This window comes from Podarcis gaigeae (genome assembly GCF_964106915.1).
Source record: "Podarcis gaigeae genome assembly, chromosome: 18".
NCBI classification, from domain to species: Eukaryota; Metazoa; Chordata; class Lepidosauria; order Squamata; family Lacertidae; genus Podarcis; species Podarcis gaigeae.
This window is the reverse complement of record NC_139696.1, coordinates 4,524,379-4,540,448: the sequence shown is the minus strand read 5'-3', so window position 1 is coordinate 4,540,448 and position 16,070 is coordinate 4,524,379. Positions and strand designations below refer to the sequence as shown.

The 16,070-nt window shown below is 46.3% G+C and overlaps 1 protein-coding gene across 2 annotated transcripts in view; it reads right to left on the bottom strand.

Annotated features, from left to right (window-relative positions):
* Window positions 1–16,070, bottom strand: part of SHC2 (SHC adaptor protein 2) — a 43,457-nt gene that overhangs the window by 11,758 nt on the left and 15,629 nt on the right. For both annotated transcript variants that reach the window (XM_083720416.1, XM_083720415.1), the window contains exons 6-8: window positions 5,132–5,183; window positions 1,567–1,693; window positions 713–893 (exon numbers count right to left, since the gene is read on the bottom strand). In XM_083720416.1, the coding sequence (XP_083576542.1) occupies window positions 713–893; window positions 1,567–1,693; window positions 5,132–5,183 (360 nt within the window). The remainder of the gene's footprint in view (window positions 1–712; window positions 894–1,566; window positions 1,694–5,131; window positions 5,184–16,070) is intronic.

Sequence of the window (16,070 nt, the reverse complement as noted above, 5' to 3'; positions counted from 1 at the left end):
CAATTTGAATTAGCCCGATCCTCTGTTCCCTTTTCCCTTTCCTCTTCTATGAAGAAACCCTTTCTGGGACCCCACATTTAAATTCTTATTCACACACCTCCTTGCTGGCCCTAGTAGGACCAACGTGGACAGTTAGCCCTGGTGATCATTTGATGTCTACTGACTGGGGTTCCCCCCCCAAAAAAAGTGACCCCTGAATTTTTGAATTTTATTGATATTGATGCTGCATTTTATGTTGTATTGTATGCTGTTTTTAAGTTGCATTTAAATCAATGTTTTTTTCCCCTGTCCTATTGAATGAATGAATTTATTAATACGGTCACAGACCAGCGTCAACACACACAATATCATAGATCATAAAAACATATCAGAAATACAAGGGACAATATGAATATAACAAAGATTTAAATATAAAAAATTAAAATTAATTATTAGCGTGCCCCCTGTAATTAACATTTAGGGGTTTGGTCATTATGGGATGCCACTTGCTTCCTGCGATTGATTGCAGACACACAGAATTTAGCTACATTTAATGTAGTCTTGGGATTCTTTTTTTTGTTTGTTTGTTGTTGACGCTGGTCTGTGACCGTATTAATAAATTCATTCATTCAATGTTTTATATTTGCTGCTAGCCGCCCTGAGCCCGGTTTTTAAACCAGGAAGGGCGGAGTATAAACAAAAAAATGTATTAAATGTATGTATTTGTGGTCACCTGGCTGAAAGGACCGGTGCAGGAGAGCTGGGAATGGGCGTGGCTGAGGGAGGGGCCACGCTGAAGACGGGAGTCCACCAGCCCACCAATGGGAGGCTCCTTTCCTGGGATGCTGTTGTAATAGTCGTGCTCCGAGGTTTCCTCATCCTCTCCCCATGCAGAGTCTTCCGTTCCCATTGCCCTGGCCAGGAAGATAAATTGGGAGGGGAGGGGAGGTCATGTGACACAACAAGCGACCAATGAGATTCCACCTGAACTACAAAGCTGGGCATCTTTTATTTATCTCATTCCAGCAACGGTGGAACTCCCCTCAAAGTACAGAAGGGTGATCCTGCCCATTTTAGTTTAAGTAAGCAATATCTAGGCAACACGATGACCATAAGGGTAAAGGTAAAGGGACCCCTGACCATTAGGTCCAGTCGTGGCTGACTCTGGGGTTGCGGCGCTCATCTCGCTTTATTGGCTGAGGGAGCCGGGGTACAGCTTCTGGGTGATGTGACCAGCAGGACTAAGCCACTTCTGGCGAACCAGAGCAGCTCACGGAAACACCGTTTACCTTCCCGCTGGAGCGGTTCCTCTTTATCTACTTGCACTGGTGTGCTTTCGAACTGCTGGGTTGGCAGGAGCAGGGACCGAGCAACGGGAGCTCACCCCATCGCGGGGATTCAAACTGCCGACCTTCTGATTGGCAAGTCCTAGGCTCTGGTTTAACCCAGAGCGCCACCCACATCCCCCCACCCCCTTCATGCTATTTTAATTCATACATTCCTTTTCATGCGCAGCTGGTGTCAATATGCACTTTTTATCGTTGCTGGAGAATTGCCCCGTAGAGGTTCAGGTTCTGAAATACACACCTATCCTGCAGCCCCATAGCCTTGGGGGGGCTGTGGAGATATTGCTTAAACCGGAGCTCAAAAGCTTGCCCCACGGTATTGATGACACTCTGCGCCAGCCCGTCACAACACTCCAAGATGTGGCAGGCTGCCAATCAGGGAGAGAGAGAGAGAGAGAGAGAGAGAGAGAGAGAGAGAGAGAGAAGGAGTTACTCAACACTCACTCAGTTTGATGACAAGCTCAACATGAGCCAGTAGAATGACACAGCTGCTCAAAGGTTGAATGTAAAACTTAGACTGCATTAGAAGCAGAAGGTTCCAAGCTACCGTATTTTTCGCTCTATAAGATGCACCAGGCTACAAGATGCACCTCGTTTTTGGAGGAGGAAACAAGAAAAAATATATTCTGAATCTCAGAAACCAGAACAGGAAGAGGGATCGCTGCGCAGCGAAAGCAGCAATCCCTCTTGCTGTTCTGGCTTCTGGGATAGCTGCGCAGCCTGCATTCGCTCCATAAGACACGCACACATTTCCCCTTACTTTTTAGGAGGGAAAAAGGGAGTCTTACAGAGCAAAAAATACGGTAACCACTCTGGCCAGGGCTATCCCAACCCTGAACTGCTTTTTTGTTAATATAAATATTAAATTTTATTTAACATAATTATTACAAAATACAAGAAAAATACATACAAATGCATACCTACATGGTTTTTTTTTCAGATAAGCACACACATATAAAAAAAGAACAAAAAAGACAAAAGGAAGAAAAGGAAAAAGAAGAAAAATTGCAAAAAGAAGAAAAAATTGAAGAATTTCCTCCAAATTCACTCCACAAATATCTCAACAATAAAACTTCATTGTTTGACTTCCACCGCTTACACTGCACTTCCTATATGCATTTTAAGCAAATTTGTATCTGTTTGTATCTGTTATTCCGTATTTTTCCCATACGAATATTCTAATCAATAAGTTTTCTAAATCTTTCATAAATCTATCTAAACACACCCAATACCTTACACTTAATCCTTGTCTACATAAATAATCATTTAAACAGTTCCATTGTTTCTGGATTATATAAATTCATATAGATAGATAGATAGATAGATAGATAGATAGATAGATAGATAGAGATAGATAGATAGATAGATATAGATATATAGATAGATGATAGATAGATGATAGATAGATAGATGATAGATTAGATAGATAGATAGATAGATAGATAGATAGATAGATAGATAGATAGATAGAGATAGATAGATAGATAGAGATAGATAGATAGATAGATAGATAGATAGATAGATAGATAGATAGATAGATGATAGATAGATAGATAGATGATAGATAGATAGATGATAGATTAGATATAGATAGATAGATAGATGATAGATAGATAGATAGATAGATAGATAGATAGATAGATAGATAGATAGATAGATGATAGATAGATAGATATAGATAGATAGATTAGATAGAGAGATAGATTAGATAGATAGATAGATAGATAGATAGATAGATAGATAGATAGATAGATGATAGATAGATAGATAGATAGATAGATAGATAGAGAGATAGATATAGATTAGATAGATAGATAGATAGATAGATAGATGATAGATAGATAGATGATAGATAGATAGATAGATAGATAGATAGATAGATAGATAGATAGATGATAGATAGATAGATAGATAGATAGATAGATGGTAGATAGATAGATAGATAGATAGATAGATAGATAGATAGATAGAGATAGAGATAGATGATAGATAGATAGATGATAGCTAGATAGATAGATGATAGATAGATAGATAGATAGATAGATAGATAGATAGATGATAGATAGATAGATAGATAGATAGATAGATGATAGATAGATAGATAAATAGATAGATAGATAGATAGAGATATATAGATATAGATATAGATATAGATATAGAGATATAGAGATATAGAGATATAGAGATATAGATATAGATATAGATATAGATATAGATATAGATATAGATATAGATATAGATATAGATATAGATATAGATATAGATGATATAGATATATAGATATAGATTCCAACCCTGAACCTCTTGAGACCTCAGAGGAAGAGAAGGATTTGAACTCAGGCCCTGGTGCCGAGTTTTTCTGGGCAGTCGCCAGAGACCCACTCCTTTGGCGAGAGCCATCAGCACCAGATTCTGCACCGATCTCCCCTAGCAATTCTGAGGAACGGGCTACTAATTTGATTCCTCCAAGGAATCGGAGAGTCCACATCCCCACTACCTGGAAAGAGGCAGCCCTAGCTCCAAAGAACAGCAGCCCTTAAACTAGTTGGCTTCAGCAGCCATGAGGCAGGGCTTCTGTCTGGGTCCTCCACACCCAAACTATAAAGCTCTGGCAATTGCAGGAAGCTGGTGCTGAAGCAACATTTTCCCTTTCTCAAATAGCTGCGGGGTTGCTCTCCATGGTCCTGAAGCAATTGCTCTTCAACCCTGGCCCATCACCCCAAGTTCTGTCCAGGGTGCTGACCTCACACAAGCACAAAGCTGGCTTGAGCAGCTTTGAGTCTGTTTCCACCATCTCATTTGGGCTGCCATCCCCTTGTGGCGACAGACAGCTCTGGAACCAAACAATTAGATATATAGCCATATCTTGGGTTACAGACGCTTCATTCTCCTGGTATGCCCCACGGAGGACCTTAAGGTCCATATATAGCAACACCCTAGAGGTCCCGGGTCCTAAGGAAGTTAGATTAGCCTCAAACAGAGCCAGGGTCTTTTCAGCACTGGCCCCGGCCTGGTGGATCGCTCTGTCTCATGAGACCAGGGCCCTGCAGGATCTGATTTCTTTCCGCAGGGCCTGTAAGACAGAGTTGTTCTACCTGGCCTTTGGCTCAGAATCAGTTTGATTCCCTCAACCCTCTTTCTTTTTCCTTTCTCCTCCTATGAAGAGATTGCTCCCTAATTGTTTTAATGTTGTATCTTAATCTTTTAAATTGTATTTTAATCAACTTGTTTTTATTATTGGTTGTTAGCCGCTCTGAGCCCAGTCTTGGCTGGGGAGGGCGGGGTATAAATAAACATGTATTATTATTATTGTGTTTTTTGGGGTTGCGGACCGCCAAAACCTGGAAGTACCGGAACTGGTTACATCCGGGTTTCGGCAGTCACACATGCGCAGAAGCGCTAAATCGTGCTTTGCGCTTGCTCAGACGCGCCGAATCGCAACCCGCACGTGCGCAGACACGCCGCTGTGAGTTGCGGACGCTGTGGGTTGCAGACGTGCATCTCGCACGGATCACGTTCGCAACCCGAGCGTCCACTGTAACTGCTAAATAGCAAAGCCTACTTTCTCTTCTCACTTAGACACCTGTGTAAGTGGATCCTCTTCGGGATTTTTGGAAATGTATCCTTGCTTGTGTTGGGGGACTGAAGGAGATAGAGACAGGTTGACCACACAGGGTACAAATTTTGATCCTTGCAAATTGCTGTAAGTAACACTTGGCGTTCGTATTGCATGATCAAGTTTTCACAGCAACCTGGGGGGGCTGCCAGAACTTTCCTTAAGCCCCTCGTTGCGGGGTTTCTCTCACCTCGTTGATTGATGGGGTCCTTTGCAACATAAGCCACGTAGTCAGTTGTGTCCTGTCCAAAAGCCCAATGAAGAAAAGAGAGTTAAGGGGTGAAAGATAGAGTGGAGTAGGAGAGCTGGGGAGAAAATCACATCTGGCAGCCATAGTCTCCCTTTGGTTTCAGATAGTACATGGGTAGAAGCCCAGGACACCAATTTTCATTTACAGGAAGTTAACTCTGGAATTTATACTCAATTCTGACCAAAATAACCCTCCTAGAGAGCAAGATGCATATCCCGGGTTTTTGAGACTCATCTACTATCTGAACGACAAAGGTCTGTATAGTTAAAGCTATTGTTTTCCCAGTAGTGATGTATGGAAGTGAGAGCTGGACCATAAAGAAGGCTGATCGCCAAAGAATGGATGCTTTTGAATTCTGGTGCTGGAGGAGACTCTTGAGAGTCCCATGGACTGCAAGAAGATCAATCCTCTCCATTCGGAAGGAAATCAGCCCTGAGCGCTCACTGGAAGGACAGATCCTGAAGCTGGGGCTCCAATACTTTGGCCATATCAGGAGAAGAGAAGACTCCCTGGAAAAGACCCTGATGCTGGGACAGATGGAGGGCACAAGGAGAAGGGGACAACAGAGGACGAGATGGTTGGACAGTGTTCTCGAAGCTACCAGCATGAGTCTGACCAAACTGCAGGAGGCAGTGGAAGACAGGAGTGCCTGGCGTGCTCTGGTCCAGGGGGTCACCAAGAGGCAGACACGACTAAACAACAACAAAAACTATCTGAAACCAAAGGGATACGTCAGTTGCCAGATGTGAAATATATTTGTGTTATTTCCAGCTCTTCTACCCTGCTGATTCTCATTAGCAGAAACAACAGCTGAAGAGGGAGAAAGGCGGAGGAAGAAACACATTTTTGAATTCATGTAGGATTTCTGTTTTAAATCTGAGCACAACATGCGCCAGCCCAAGTGCTAAGGTCCTCGGGTGAGCACCTCCTCTCGGTCTCATCAACATCAGAGGCACGGTTGGTGGTGGCACGAGAGACAGGACCTTTTCTGTGGCAGCCCCCTATGGCGGAATCCCTCTCCCAAGAGGCCAGATTGGTTCCCTCCTTGTTATACTTTCACTGGTAAGCAAAGACATCCTTATTCAGACAGGCCTTTGGAAACTAAGGTGATGTTGCTTTTAATTTTAATTCCCGGTTTTAAATGTGTTCTGCTGTATCCAAATTACTTCCAAATAGTTTGTTTTCATTATTCTGTGTGTTTGTAAATGCTGGGAGCTGCCTTGAATCCCAGTTTAGGAGAAAGGCAGGATATAAATACATTCAAACAACAACTCTTTGTTTGGCGCGGTTACAATGATTATGGAGCGCAAGTTCCCGGGGGATGAAAAGCACATGCAATCCTGTAGACTTTGGCCACAAGATTGAAGCAGCAATGGATGATGGGTAAGGTAAAGGTAAAGGGACCCCTGACCATTAGGTCCAGTCGTGGCCGACTCTGGGGTTGCGGCGCTCATCTCGCTTTACTGGCCGAGGGAGCCGGCGTACAGCTTCCAGGTCATGTGGCCAGCAGGACTAAGCCGCTTCTGGCGAACCAGAGCAGCACACAGAAATGCCGTTTACCTTCCCGCCAGAGTGGTACCTATTTATCTACTTGCGCTTTGACGTGCTTTCGAACTGCTAGGTTGGCAGGAGCAGGGACCGAGCAACGGGAGCTCACCCAGTCGCAACGGGAGCTCACCCAGTCGCAGAGTCCTAGACTCTGTGGTTTAACCTACAGCGCCACCCGTGTCCCTATGGATGATGAGAGATACTGTACCTGCAAAATGTTAAGTTGTACATCATACCACCAGCTAAAAAGAAGAGTTTGGATTTGATATCCCGCTTTATCACTACCCAAAAGAGCCTCAAAGCGGCTAACATTCTCCTTTCCCTTCCTCGCCCACAACAAACACTCTGTGAGGTGAGTGGGGCTGAGAGACTTCAGAGAAGTGTGACTGGCCCAAGGTCACCCAGCAGCTGCATGTGGAGGAGCGGGGACGCAAACCTGGTTCCCCAGATTATGAATCTACCGCTCTTAACCACTAGCTCCTGCACTTATTTACATTTATGGTTATATTTATTCCCTGCAAAGAGCCCAATGAGGCATGCATGGTTTTCTCCCTTCCCATTGCAAAGTCGTCTTAGCCTGAGATGAGGGTCACCAAACATCACCCAGTACATGTACGTGGCTGAGTGGAGGTGCAAATCCTGCCGTACCAGGTTGTAATCTTGCACTCTAACTAACACACCACACCCAGGTAAAGGTAAAGGACCCCTGGACGGTTAAGTCCAATCAAAGGCGAGTAGGGGGTTGCGGCGCTCAACTAGCTTTCGGGCCGAGGGAGCTGGTGTTTGTCCACAGACAGCTTTCCGGGTCATGTGGCCAGTGGGACTAAACAGCTTCTGGTGCAACGGGACACTGTGATGGAAACCAGAGCACAAGGAAACGCCGTTTACCTTCCCACCACAGAGGTACCTGTTTATCTACTTGCGCTGGTGTGCTTTTGAACTGCTAAGCTGACAGGAGCTGGAACAGAGCTCACTCACTCCATCGCGGGGATTCGAACCGCCCACCTTTTGATCGGCAAGCCCAAGGGGCTCAGCGGTTTAGACCGCAGCGCCACTTGTGTCCCTCACACTAGTTCCATGAGACACATAATAAAGAAGTCTAAGTGAATTTTGTTTTGCGATGCATCACTTCTCTTGCCAGAATCCCTTCTTTTACATAAATAATAATATGCTGAAGGAGTTGGCAGGTGCAACAGAATACCTCAGCCCTTTAACGATCCAGCAGGTTGCACTCAGACAGATGGAGCATCCTATCAGTGACTACATCACTTTGCTATAAAGCAGTCTCAGCTGCTCAAGGACCTTGCTGAGGCAACCTGGACTCAGCTGCTGGAGTGCTGTCCGTGGTGCTGAACTCCCACCTTGACCTCCCTCCAACCTTTTCTGCTTGCCTTAGAGGTAAAGGGGCCCCTGACCGTTAGGTCCAGTCGTGGCCGACTCTGGGGTTGCGGCGCTCATCTCGCTTTACTGGCCGAGGGAGCCGGCATACAGCTTCCAGGTCATGTGGCCAGCAGGACTAAGCCCCTTCTGGCGAACCAGAGCAGCGCACGGAAACGCCGTTTACCCTCGGGTCCCTCCCAGCTCTAAAGATTCGGTGATTTTACCAAAGTCTCTGCCCACAGAAACAGGAACGGGGGGTTTCATAAAATCATATAATTGTAGAGACCCCACGGATCATTTTGTCTGTATCACACGTCCAAAAAGTGTGTTGCCAACATGTAAAGTTTAGATAGGTAAAGGTTAAGGTACCCCTGACCATTAGGTCCATTCGCGGACGACTCTAGGGTTGCGGCACTCATCTTGAGGGAGCCGGCGTACAGCTTCCGGGTCATGTGGCCAGCAGGACTAAGCCGCTTCTGGCGAACCAGAGCAACACACAGAAATGCCGTTTACCTTCCCGCTGGAGCGGTACCTATTTATCTACTTGCACTTTGACGTGCTTTCGAACTTCTAGGTTGGCAGGAGCAGGGACCGAGCAACAGGAGCTCACCCCGTCATTGCGGGGATTCGAACCGCTGACCTTCTGATCGGCAAGCCCTAGGGTCTGTGGTTTAACCCACAGCGCCACCCGCGTCCCGATGCTGAGCCCTGCTCAAAGCAGCCTTACCAGTGCTCTTCTTGTTTCTGCCACCGACCCTCCCCAATGGTGTCCCCCCCTATGGATCATGGCCACAAATAAGGGTGCAGCTGTAGGGCTGGTGTGCTTTTTCACCCTTTCAAGGGAGGCGTCCAGGGTACAAGGGGGGTGGTTTGGGGGTCCAGGTGCTCTGAGACTTTCTGCAAACCCACCTCCCACTGGCTTCTAGCCCTTCCACCTTCAGAGCTGATGGCAGAGCAAAAGTTGTGGCAACCTTCCACCACCTCATCAGATGGAGACCCTCAGGCACCCTCCCAGGAAGAATTGACTTGCTTCCAAAGTTATCCATCAAATAATAATAATAATAATAATAATAATAATAATAATACTTTTTATTTATACCCCGCCCTCCCCAGCCAAGGCCGGCCTCAGGGCGGCTAACAAGCAATAATAAAAAAACAAGTTGAATGAATACAACTTAAAAACAAGATTAAAATACATCATTAAAATATTGAAACATTAAAATATTAAAATGCAGCCTCATCACAGGAAGAGAAAGGAAAAAGAAAGAGGGGGAGGGAATCAAATTGGCTCCAAGCCAAAGACCAGGCGGAACAACTCTGTCTTTCTGGCCCTGCAGAAAGAAATCAGATCCTGCAGGGCCCTGGTCTCATGAGGCAGAGTGTTCCACCAGGCTGGGGCCAGTGTTGAAAAGGCCCTGGCTCTGGTTGAGGCTAATCTGACTTCCTTAGGACCCGGGACCACTAGGGTGTTGCTATTTATGGCCCTTGAGGCTCTCCGTGGGGCATATCGGGAGAGGCGGTCCCGTAGGTACGAGGGATTTTGCATTTTGCACTAGCATTGCATTGTGGGGAGGGATGTGGGGTGGACCTTAACAGCGGTGACAGCAGCATGTCCTTATCAGCCCTTTGAAGAATCTGAACAATTCCCTTCCAATAACTTTGGGCTTTTTATATAGCCATATATGAAAATCATATGCAGCAGAGCTCTGACATTAACCTATTCATTTGGCTTAATTTGAAAGGAGTTAAATACCAATTATGTAAACCTGCAGAACAATTTTTCCTCAAAGGGGTAGAGATGGAGAAGTTTAAGCTCATTTGCAAAAATAGCTTCCCTTATACTGGCAGTAATCACCATCATACAATAACAATTCCAATTCGCTTTCAAACCTTGGATTTTTAACCACCACCTCCCCATTTCTATCATTAAACCCCGATATATATTTAGTTAATTATCTTTTAGTGCTCTGTAACTATGAAATTGTTTTTTAAAACCAAGTTAGTAGTCTATTCACTTTGCTTCCGCTATAATTTAACAAACAATTGAAAATATTCGAACCATTGAATTCAATTATCGTGGAATCTTTTACCAATTTCTGTATACTGAAGAAATGAGACTAGGGTTCGAATCCCCCGCTTGGCCATGGAACTCACTGAGTGACCTCTCAGTGCTAACCTCCCTCACAGGGTTGTTGTGGGGGTTAAATGAGGAGGGGGAAGAACTGTGTACGGCACCTTGAATTTCTTGGAGAAAATAATAATAAATGCAAGAAATAATAATAATAATAATAATAATAATAATAATAATAATAATAATAAATAATTTTTATTTCTATCCCGCCCTCCCCAGCCAAAGCCGGGCTCAGGGCGGCTAACAACAATAAAATAATACAACATTCTAAAATCATTTCATTAAAAAATTACTACAAATCAAATTGATGGCAACCATTGGGCTAGAGTTCTGTGAAGATTGCCAAAGGAGGGAGTCAGGCTGTGCCCTGGTGAAACAGCTCTGTCTTGCAGGCCTTGCGGAAAGATGTCAAGTCCCGCAGGGTCTTAGTCTCTTGTGGCAGAGCGTTCCACCAGATCGGAGCCACAGCCGAAAAAGCCCTGGCTCTGGTTGAGGCCAGCCTAACCTCTCTGTGGCCTGGGACCTTCAAGATGTTTTTGTTTGAAGACCGTAAGTTCCTCTGTGGGACATACCAGGAGAAGCGGTCCCGTAGGTACGAGGGTCCTAGGTCGTATAGGGCTTTAACAGTTAAAACCAGCACCTTAAACCTGATCCTGTACTCCACCGGGAGCCAGTGCAGCTGGTATAGCACCGGGTGAATGTGATCTCGCAGCGAGGACCCTGTAAGGAGTCTCGCTGCAGCATTCTGCACCCGCTGGAGTTTCTGGGTCAGTCTCAAGTATTCCGCAGTAGCAAATCCAAAGCTTTGGGGAATGAACCAATAAGAGGCTCTCCTTTCGCTCCTGGCCAAAGGGAGCTAAGGTCATATCAGAGTGACCAAGCAAAGTGACCTCCTGTCTGAAGCACGCAGGAGATTTCTGAAGCATTTCCCACCCACCCCTTAGTCAATAAACCAAATGGAAAACCCCATTGCTACTGGAGCGATAGTACCATATTCAGCTGGAACTGAACCTGCATATTATGATCTTTCAGGATCATAGTTATTATGCACTGCTATTACAATCATTCTGCTTTTCTGTACACTATCATTTAAAACCTATAGCTCACCATTTTTTCCACGGGTTTACTGGAAGTGGATTTCGGGCTAAGAACACCGTACAATTCATGGAAACATAACAGGGCGAGATCCTGTTATGTTCATTATTTTATTATTTTGGTTTATCATTTTTACTTATTAAATCTGCACGCCACCCTTCATTGAAAGGTCACGGTGCGGTTCTCAACAGGAAAATACAAAATGTAAACACAAAATACATAATAAAAACAAGAACGGGGAAAAACAGACCAAAAACCCACCCCTTCCCACAAATGTTTGCGTCCTTGAGCAAAAAGATTAGATGGATTCCCTCCTTTTTCTCTGCAAATAGATCAGTGGGGGCAAGAAGATGATTATCCTCTCCTCATTCAGTCTCAGCAACAACCCTGTGAGGTACCAGAGAATTTGAGCCTGTCCGTTGAGGGATATAAGAAGCCCCGAACATATATTTTTTAGATGTCCCTTTTACGATGAGGAGTGTAGAGAAACCATTGACCCCTTGCTGGTGAGGCTTGCTGACCTCCCGGTAAAGCAAAAATTTGATCTTCTCCTGTTAGGCAAAGAACACAAGACAACCCGGATTGTGGCCAGATTCTGCGCACAGATCTGTAGGTGCAGACCACCCCCCAATTCAATCTACGGTAGTTTGTTAGGAAAATTCCCAAACTCAGATCTACGGGCGACTCTGAGTCATTTCTCTAAGGTTGTCTATCTTAAAGTTTTTGTGCTCTTGGGGACGCGGGGGGTGCTGTGGGTTAAACCACAGATCCTAGGACTTGCCGATCAGAAGGTCGGCGGTTCGAATCCCTGCGATGGGGAGAGCTCCCGTTGCTCGGTCCCTGCTCCTGCCAACCTAGCAGTTCAAAAGCACATCAAGTGCAAGTAGATAAAGAGGTACTGCTCCGGCGGGAAGGTAAACGGCATTTCTGTGCGCTGCTCTGGTTCGCCAGAAGCGGCTTAGTCCTGCTGGCCAAATGACCCGGAAGCTGTACGCCGGCTCCCTCGGCCAGTAAAGCGAGATGAGCGCCACAACCCCAGAGTCGGTCACGACTGGACCTAAAGGTCAGGGGTCCCTTTACCTTTACTATGCCTATGGCATTTTAAAACTTAAAACCCATTGTTGTATATTGTTTTAAATGTTTGTTTTGCTGTTGGGATTGTAGATCCATTTGTGTTTCACAAGCTGGTCTCTGACTGTAATAAATTTCATCTTCAACAAGCCTGTGAGGTAGAGGTTAGGCTGAGAGGCAGTGACTGGCCCGCAAGGTCCTCCAGTGATCTTCAGGACCAAGACAGGATTTGTCCTGGCCTCTCAGGTCCTAGTCCATTGCTCTAACCCATGGGTAGGCAAACTAAGGCCCAGGGGCCAGATCTGGCCCAATTGCCTTCTCAATCTGGCCTACGGATGGTCCAGGAATCAGCGTGTTTTTACACGAGTAGAATGTGCCCCCGAGTAGAATGTGCCCCCCCCAAAAAAAACATATAGTCCGGTCCCCCACAAGGTCTGAGGGACAGTGGACTGGCCCCCTGCTGAAAAAGTTTGCTGACTCCTGCTCTAACCACTCCACCACACTGCCTCTCACTAGGCGCTTCCACCAGCAACAACAGAACCTCCGGTTTCAGGGCTCCAGCTCCTGCGTCTAAACTCGCTAATCTGCTCCAGACATCTGAGATGGATTTGAGGGGTTCGTGGTACGCTGGAGGCGAGAAAGAAGCCCTGTTGAACAAAGGGGTGCTTGCTCATTCTACACCCCGGATTTCGCCCACCAGCTATAAAACGACCAAAGGTCAACTATCCGAAAACATTGATCACGGTGGAGCACTCAGAGGAGGGAAAGCGAAAGAGCAATTAGCTAAAAGCCTCCTGGAACAGATGAGGTTTGGCCAAACGCCCGCGAGAATAAGTGATCGGGCCTCTGGAGGGTCGTTAAGCACGGCAACCAGAGAGGCCTAATGATAAATGGGGGCTGGTGGGAGTCATAGGCCAAGACAGCTAGAGGGCACCAGGTTGGGTTTGTCAAGAAAGGTGCGGCCGCTCAGTGGCCTCGGTCCAGTATCCCTGAAGGAGCGTCTCCACCCCCATCGTTCTGCCCGGACACTGAGGTCCAGCGCCAAGGGCCTTCTGGCGGTTCCCTCATTGCGAGAAGTGAGGTTACAGGGAACCAGACAGAGGGCCTTCTCGGTGGTGGCGCCCGCCCTGTGGAATGCCCTCCCATCGGATGTCAAAGAGAAAAACAACTACCAGACTTTGAGAAGACATCTGAAGGCAGCCCTGTTTAGGGAAGCTTTTAATGTTTAATAGATTATTGTACAGTGGTACCTCGGCTTACATACGCTTCAGGTTACATATGCTTCAGGTTAAAGACTCTGCTCAGCCAGAAATAGTGCTTAAGGTTAAGAACTTTGCTTCAGGATGAGAACAGAAATTGTGCTCCGGCAGTGCAGCAGCAGCAGGAGGCCCCATTAGCTAAAGTGGTGCTTCAGGTTAAGAACAGTTTCAGGTTAAGAACGGACCTCTGGAACGAATTAAGTACTTAACCCGAGGTACCACTGTATTTTTATATTCTGTTGAAAGCCGCCTAGAGTGGCTGGGGAAACCCAGGCAGACGGGTGGGGTATAAATAAATTATTATTATTATTATTATTATTATTATTATTATTATTATTATTTACTACTACTACTACTACTATTGCACTTCCCAAGTCCAGTCCCCCAATTGCATCTCTAGGCAGCAGAAGACTTCCACCAGTTTCAACAGGTATACTCTGAGGAAAGTGGTGCTGTGGTCTAAACCACTGAGCCTCTTGGGCTTGCCAGTCAGAAGGTCGGCGGTTCGAATCCACGCAATGACGGGGTGAGCTCCCGTTGCTCTGTCCCAACTCCTGCCAACCTAGCCGTTCGAAAGCATGTCAGTGCAAGTAGATAAATAGGTACCACTGCGGCAGGAAGGTAAACGGCATTTCCGTGCGCTGCTCTGGTTTCCATCATGCGCCAGAAGCAGCTTAGTCCTGCTGGCCACACGACCCAGGAAGCTGTCTGCAGACAAACGCTTGGCCTGGAAGCAAGTTGAGCACCGCAACCCCATTGTCGCCTTTGACTGGACTTAACTGTCCAGGGGTCCTTCACCTTTACCTTTCACTAGGAGGAAGACTAATGTTGGGGAGGGCCAATCCATTGCCTTCCTTCTGGGGCGTCCCAGGAGTAGGAAAAAATGCCGGTCACTAATAGGACCTGCCGTTAGAGGTGGGGCGACTGCTTCTCCCATTCCTCTCTCCCCTCCCACATCGAAGTTGTCCTGGGATGACAGAGTCCCCGGGGGATTCTGGGAAAACAAAATGGCGGCCAACACCAGGGGTGGCAAGCCACCGAAACTGGTTTCGGGGCCTCTGCCGCAAGCCGTAGCAACCAAAGGAGAGAGGAGAAACCTCTGGAAAACGAGGAAAACAACATTCACATGAATGAACGGGTAATGAAATGAATGTTGTTTTAACGAATGAATAATGCAATGTTCACACTGAATAGTGGGGATGAAGAGGCTAATAGCAAACGTTGTTGCACCCTGATCTTTTCCGAAGGCCAGCTGTTATGTACTGAGTTGAATAGGATTCAGAATGCAGCAGGCTGATTGGCCCTAGAACAATAGGATTGAGAATGCAGCAGTCTGATTGGTCCTAGCACAATAGGATCCAGAATACAGCAGTCTGGTTGGCCCTAGAACAATAGGATTCAGAATGCAGCAGTCTGATTGGTCCTAGCACAATAGGATCCAGAATACAGCAGTCTGATTGGCCCTAGAACAATAGGATTCAGAATGCAGCAGTCTGATTGGCCCTAGCACAATAGGATCCAAAATGCAGCAGTCTGATTGGCCCTAGAACAATAGGACCCAGAATGCAGCAGTCTGATTGGTCCACAGGTACCACCCAATCCAGCTCCTGGTAGAAATGAATCCGCAACCTGATTGGCCTACAGGAGAATCCCGGAATTAGCCAATCACGTGGGGCCCATTGCGTAAATAATGTATATAAAGCAGACATTCTGGGGGAACATCCATTCCTCCTCACCACTCTGAGCTGAATAAAGAGCATGGAATCCGCTCTCGACTCCGAGTATATATTCAAGTCAGTATGTAACACCAGCGAAGACCTTCCTCTGCCTGGACAGAGAAGGATCTCCCTTTCCTCCTTCAGCTACGCCTCCCCTTGGGGGCCTATTGTTCCTGTTCAGGGTTGCCAGGCCTGGAACATCCCAGACGCTGAGATTTCAGGGCTGGGCCTAAGACCCAGGGGTTGATTTCATTCATGCCCCTCTCCTCTCGAGCCACTTCTTTTTCTTCCTTTTATCCGTGGCGACGGAAGTTAATTGGGAAAGGGGAGCAGGTCAGACGCTCATCCTCGAGAGCCTATGCCCGGCAAAGGCAAACTCAGCCCTCCAAATGTTTTGGGACTACAACTCCCATTATCCCTAGCTAACAGGACCAGAGGTCAGGGATGATGGGAGTTGTAGTCCCAAAACATCTGAAGGGCCGAGTTTGCCTATGCCTCCTCGAGAGTCTATGCAATCATGAAGGTGACCCGGAAACTACAACTAATCCAGAACGCGGCAGCCAGACTGGTGACTGGGAGCGTCCACTGAGACCATATAACACCGATCTTGAAAGACCTACATTGGCTCCCAGTACGTTTCTGAGCACAATTCAAAGTGTTGGTGTTGACCTTTCAAG